Source organism: Tetrahymena thermophila, assembly GCF_000189635.1.
Source record: "Tetrahymena thermophila SB210 genomic scaffold scf_8254765, whole genome shotgun sequence".
Classification (NCBI taxonomy): domain Eukaryota; phylum Ciliophora; class Oligohymenophorea; order Hymenostomatida; family Tetrahymenidae; genus Tetrahymena; species Tetrahymena thermophila.
The window spans coordinates 25,098-26,290 of NW_002476524.1; the positions used below are offsets into that span (position 1 = coordinate 25,098).

Here is a 1,193-nt window from a genome sequence, read left to right on the forward strand (position 1 = left end):
AATAAATAATTAAAAAAATCAAAAAATAAAAGAATATTTATTTATTTAAGTATTTTTGTAAATTTTAATTAGATAAAACAATATAGGCCCAGATGGGGCGAAAGCAGTAGCTTCCGAAATAGCTAAATGTCCTACTCTCTCCACTTTAAGCCTCTACCTCTAGTAATTTTTTACACATTTTCTCAATTTATAGTTTAAATAAATAATTAAAAAAATCAAAAAATAAAAGAATATTTATTTAAGTATTTTTGTAAATTTTAATTAGTGATAACAATATAGGCCCAGATGGGGCGAAAGCAGTAGCTTCCGAAATAGCTAAATGTCCTACTCTCTCCACTTTAAGCCTCTACCTCTAGTAATTTTTTACACATTTTCTCAATTTATAGTTTAAATAAATAATTAAAAAAATCAAAAAATAAAAGAATATTTATTTATTTAAGTATTTTTGTAAATTTTAATTAGTGATAACAATATAGGCCCAGATGGGGCGAAAGCAGTAGCTTCCGAAATAGCTAAATGTCCTACTCTCTCCACTTTAAGCCTCTACCTCTAGTAATTTTTTACACATTTTCTCAATTTATAGTTTAAATAAATAATTAAAAAAATCAAAAAATAAAAGAATATTTATTTAAGTATTTTTGTAAATTTTAATTAGTGATAACAATATAGGCCCAGATGGGGCGAAAGCAGTAGCTTCCGAAATAGCTAAATGTCCTACTCTCTCCACTTTAAGCCTTGGTCTTGAGTAATTTTTTACACATTTTCTCAATTTATAGTTTAAATAAATAATTAAAAAAATAAAAAAATAAAAGAATATTTATTTAAGTATTTTTGTAAATTTTAATTAGTGATAACAATATAGGCCCAGATGGGGCGAAAGCAGTAGCTTCCGAAATAGCTAAATGTCCTACTCTCTCCACTTTAAGCCTTGGTCTTGAGTAATTTTTTACACATTTTCTCAATTTATAGTTTAAATAAATAATTAAAAAAATCAAAAAATAAAAGAATATTTATTTATTTAAGTATTTTTGTAAATTTTAATTAGATAAAACAATATAGGCCCAGATGGGGCGAAAGCAGTAGCTTCCGAAATAGCTAAATGTCCTACTCTCTCCACTTTAAGCCTTGGTCTATAGTAATTTTTTACACATTTTCTCAATTTATAGTTTAAATAAATAATTAAAAAAATCAAA

At 25.4% G+C, this 1,193-nt stretch overlaps 1 protein-coding gene across 1 annotated transcript in view; it reads left to right on the forward strand. All coding sequences in view use genetic code 6, as the record gives it.

Annotated features, from left to right (window-relative positions):
- Positions 1-938, forward strand: part of TTHERM_01410020 (kinase domain protein) — a gene marked incomplete at both ends in the record, with an annotated part of 2,446 nt that extends 1,508 nt beyond the window's left edge. Inside the window, 5 exons of the mRNA XM_001010015.3 lie at positions 1-162; positions 280-355; positions 463-552; positions 656-745; positions 863-938. The exon at positions 1-162 is cut by the window's left edge and continues 120 nt beyond it. Of these exons, the coding sequence (XP_001010015.3) occupies positions 1-162; positions 280-355; positions 463-552; positions 656-745; positions 863-936 (492 nt within the window). The remainder of the gene's footprint in view (positions 163-279; positions 356-462; positions 553-655; positions 746-862) is intronic.
- Between the last annotated feature and the right edge of the window lie 255 nt (positions 939-1,193).